Source organism: Propithecus coquereli, unplaced genomic scaffold (genome assembly GCF_000956105.1).
Source record: "Propithecus coquereli isolate 6110/MARCELLA unplaced genomic scaffold, Pcoq_1.0 Scaffold302, whole genome shotgun sequence".
Classification (NCBI taxonomy): domain Eukaryota; kingdom Metazoa; phylum Chordata; class Mammalia; order Primates; family Indriidae; genus Propithecus; species Propithecus coquereli.
In genome coordinates, this window is record NW_012148642.1 from 322,340 (window position 1) to 325,806 (window position 3,467).

The window sequence follows — 3,467 nt, forward strand, 5'->3', positions numbered from 1 at the left end:
CTAATCCTTCAGGAGTTGATAGCAGCATTTCATGCCATCTCCAAAGGCCTGTATGAATTTGTCATTGCGGAGGGTGAAGATAAAAGGGTTCAGAAAAGGGGTCACCACTAAAACCAGCAGTGATGCCACCCTGTTGTACTCAGCTGCCTGTGTTTGCTTGGGTTTCACATATAGGAACAAGCAGCTGCCGTAGATGATCACGACATAGGTGAAGTGGGAGGCACATGTGGAGAAAGATTTCCTTCTGCCAGAGGCTGAGGGGATCTTGAGAATGGTAGAGATGATGTAGGTGTAGGAGACAATTGTAGGGATCAAAGAACCAATGATAATAAAAACAGCCATTAAAAATAGAATAAACTCTGTGAAAAGAGTATCATCACAGGATAGCTTGAGCAATTGCCCTCGGTCACAGTAAAAATGATCTAACAGACATAATTTGCAGAATGTAAGCTGAAACATGGCATAGACTGGCCAGATTTCAAAAAGGAAACCAAACACCCATGACACAACTACCACCCAGATACAGGTGCGGCTGTTCATAACGATGTTGTACCTCAAAGGGTTGCAGACAGCCACATAACGGTCCACAGCCATTGCTCCCATTAACGCCAACTCTGAGGTACCCAAAGAAAGGTACAAATACAGTTGTGCAGCACATGCAGTCAAAGATATTGTCTGAGTCTTTGGAAGCAGCAAGCCCCAGAGCATAAAAGGGACAGCAGTGGATGTGATCAGGATCTCCAGGACAGAAAGGTGACCAAGGAAGAAGTACATGGGGGAATGCAGGCGTTTATCAACACAGACAGTGACAATGATAACTGTATTTCCCATTACTGTCACTGAGTACAAGAAGAAGAAAGCAGCAAAAAGGATATAGCGTACTTCTTGGGAACCAGGGAAGCCTAGAAGAAAAAATTCAGTGGCACTAGAGGAATTCCCCAACATTTAGTTCTGAGCTCTTGTTCCTTCTGAAATCTAGAGAACAAAAGAGAGATGACATCTATTCTCATCTCAACAGAAATAGAAGCTGTTCCAGCTAGAGAACATAATTCCGTCCTGCTCATAGGATTCACAACATGTTCTACTATTCTCTTTACATGTCAGTGCTAATTTTTCTAAGTATGCACAATATATGAGGGAAATAGTAGTGGCCAAGAAAATAAGCCCAGTCACCAATGTCCTGTCTTGGTGTGAAAGCCCAACCCCTGCTAGCATGCACCACTCCATCTTTCCATGTGCAGTTCATCTGCCTCTCCCTTGGCTCTGAAAAGCCACCCTGTCTGCCTACCTGACCACAGTGTGTCTGTTTTTACCACTAACTGCCTTTCATGTAGAATGTCCTAAGCTACCCTACCAGCCAAGTATTTTCTCTCTTGTCCACTCTGCTGATTACATACCTTTATTCTTCGGGATCTAGGTGTCCTTGTTCTAGCATATAGGCAGGCCCAAAATGTCCCATACTGATCCTCTCCTACTGTTTCCTTCACAGAGGGTAACCACTGGAAGACAGCCACTTCCAAGGAAAGGCCCTGAAGTGGGAAGTTGTATAGCTCTCTAGAACTTGGCCTCAGCTACCCCCTGCCTAATTAGTGCTAAGGATGGGAAGCTCTGTTAGCCAGACGAAGCTGCTGCTGTCTTCACTTCTGGTGAAAGAAAAACCTCTCTTCACACTAGCATTTAGGAAAAAGTCTAGAAATCATAGTGCCATTGGATGCCTGTTTTCTTCTTTCTCTCTTGCTCCTTCTTTCCCTCTACAACATGTCCCTAAAGAACGTTATTCACTGAGGAAAGTTAGTTCAGAGAAACCCTAGGGAACACCAAAGGAAGTTTCAGCCTTTCTCTCCTGAGGCTAATCAAGTTTTAGAATACTTAAAAGTTTTGTGTAATGGGCAAACTTGGAATCCCCCTCGTCAAGAGTTTTTCAACACTCAGGTTATCTTTCTCTAGGCTCAAAATCCCGGTAATAAAAAGCTCAGGTCAGCCCCCTGTTCTCCTATGTTCATCTCCAAAATTCCATTTAGCTCTATAGAGTCTAGGCTACCTCCAAGTAGATGACTCCACAAAAGGTTGCAAGATACACAACAAAAACCCAGAGGGCAGGGATGGGCAAGTGACATGAGAAAAGGGTAGAGTAAGCAGCTCCAAGCTCCTGTCTCTACACAGAAAAAAATGAAAAAAAGCTGAAATGGTCAGAACCACCTTTGTCAGAACTCTGGAAAATATTCAAAGTTTTTCAACAACCAAGCAAACACTGATTGAAAAAAATAAAAGTCAATTTTAAAATGTTAGGAAAGCCTCGTGTTTTTACTTACCTTTGCCCTCCCTCCTCTCAGCTCAGCAGCTGTCTTGAAAATGGTATCCAATGTACCAGTGTACAATCCAACCCCTGATTCTAGAGGGAGCAGGGCAGACCTTATTCACAAAGTATTATGTATGTATATTCTAATCTATATGGGCTACCAGAAGGCCTGATGCAAGGTCCTTGTCTTTGTTCACCTAACACAAAACCCACTCAAGGTGAAAACTGGCAGGAATTGCTGAAGAATATGATAAGGCTAACAAAATTTCTGGAGTCACCTGTGCCAAGAGATTACTACTGAGTAGTAGTAATAGTAATAATAGACAATCTAAAGTGTGAGAGGAAAAGTCAGGAAAAGTTTTCTTGGGAGGTTATGGAACTCAAAAGCATCCATGTATCCTGGAGAATTTAGAAAATCACATACATACTCAGGGCAAGATACATGATCAGAAATGACCTAAAAAGATTGTAACCCTATACTTTTGACTTATATCTAGGTTCACTTCACATCTGGCTAAGCATTGGAAAAGTGCCCCAGCACCGAATCAATCTGCAAAGACAAGGAGAGGTGTTTGGCTTTTTTGTTTGTTTTCTTGTTCATTTGTGTTTTGATTTTTTCACTGTTTGTTGGTTTTTGGAGTTTTTGTTTTGTTTTGTTTTGCTTTTTGTTCCTTGCTCCTGGCATTTAGTGTAATCTCTGTCAAAACATTAGCTGAACACAGCAAAAGAAACAGAGACTTACTTCAATGACCACACATGACAAAGAATAGTCTTTGTAATAATAGTTTCCAAAAGTCACTAAACAAGTGGATGACTACTGCCTTCAATAATAAAACAACAACAACAAACTTTAGGGAGGATGGAGAATCTGACTTCCCTAATTAAGAATGACATTAAAATATCCAAATGTCTGGTGTTCAACAACAACAAAAAAATCACAAAGCATACAAAGAAACAAGAAAGTATGGTCCATTCAAAAGAACAAAATTAATTGACAGAAATCATACCCGAGGAAGGTCAGACATTGAACCAAATAAACAAAGACTTGAAAGCACTATTTTAAATATGCCCATAAAGCTAAAGGAAAACTAAATAATTAAAAGAAATCAGAAAAATGATGTATGAACACTGATAATTGTTCAATAAAGTAGAAATTATGAAAAAGGAA

General features: G+C 40.6%; 1 protein-coding gene across 1 annotated transcript; it reads right to left on the bottom strand.

The window, feature by feature from the left end:
* Positions 1-945, bottom strand: LOC105814698 (putative olfactory receptor 9A1). Its single transcript, XM_012649766.1, has one exon. It carries the CDS (start codon positions 943-945, stop codon positions 1-3), a length of 945 nt encoding a protein of 314 aa, XP_012505220.1.
* Positions 946-3,467: the final 2,522 nt, after the last annotated feature.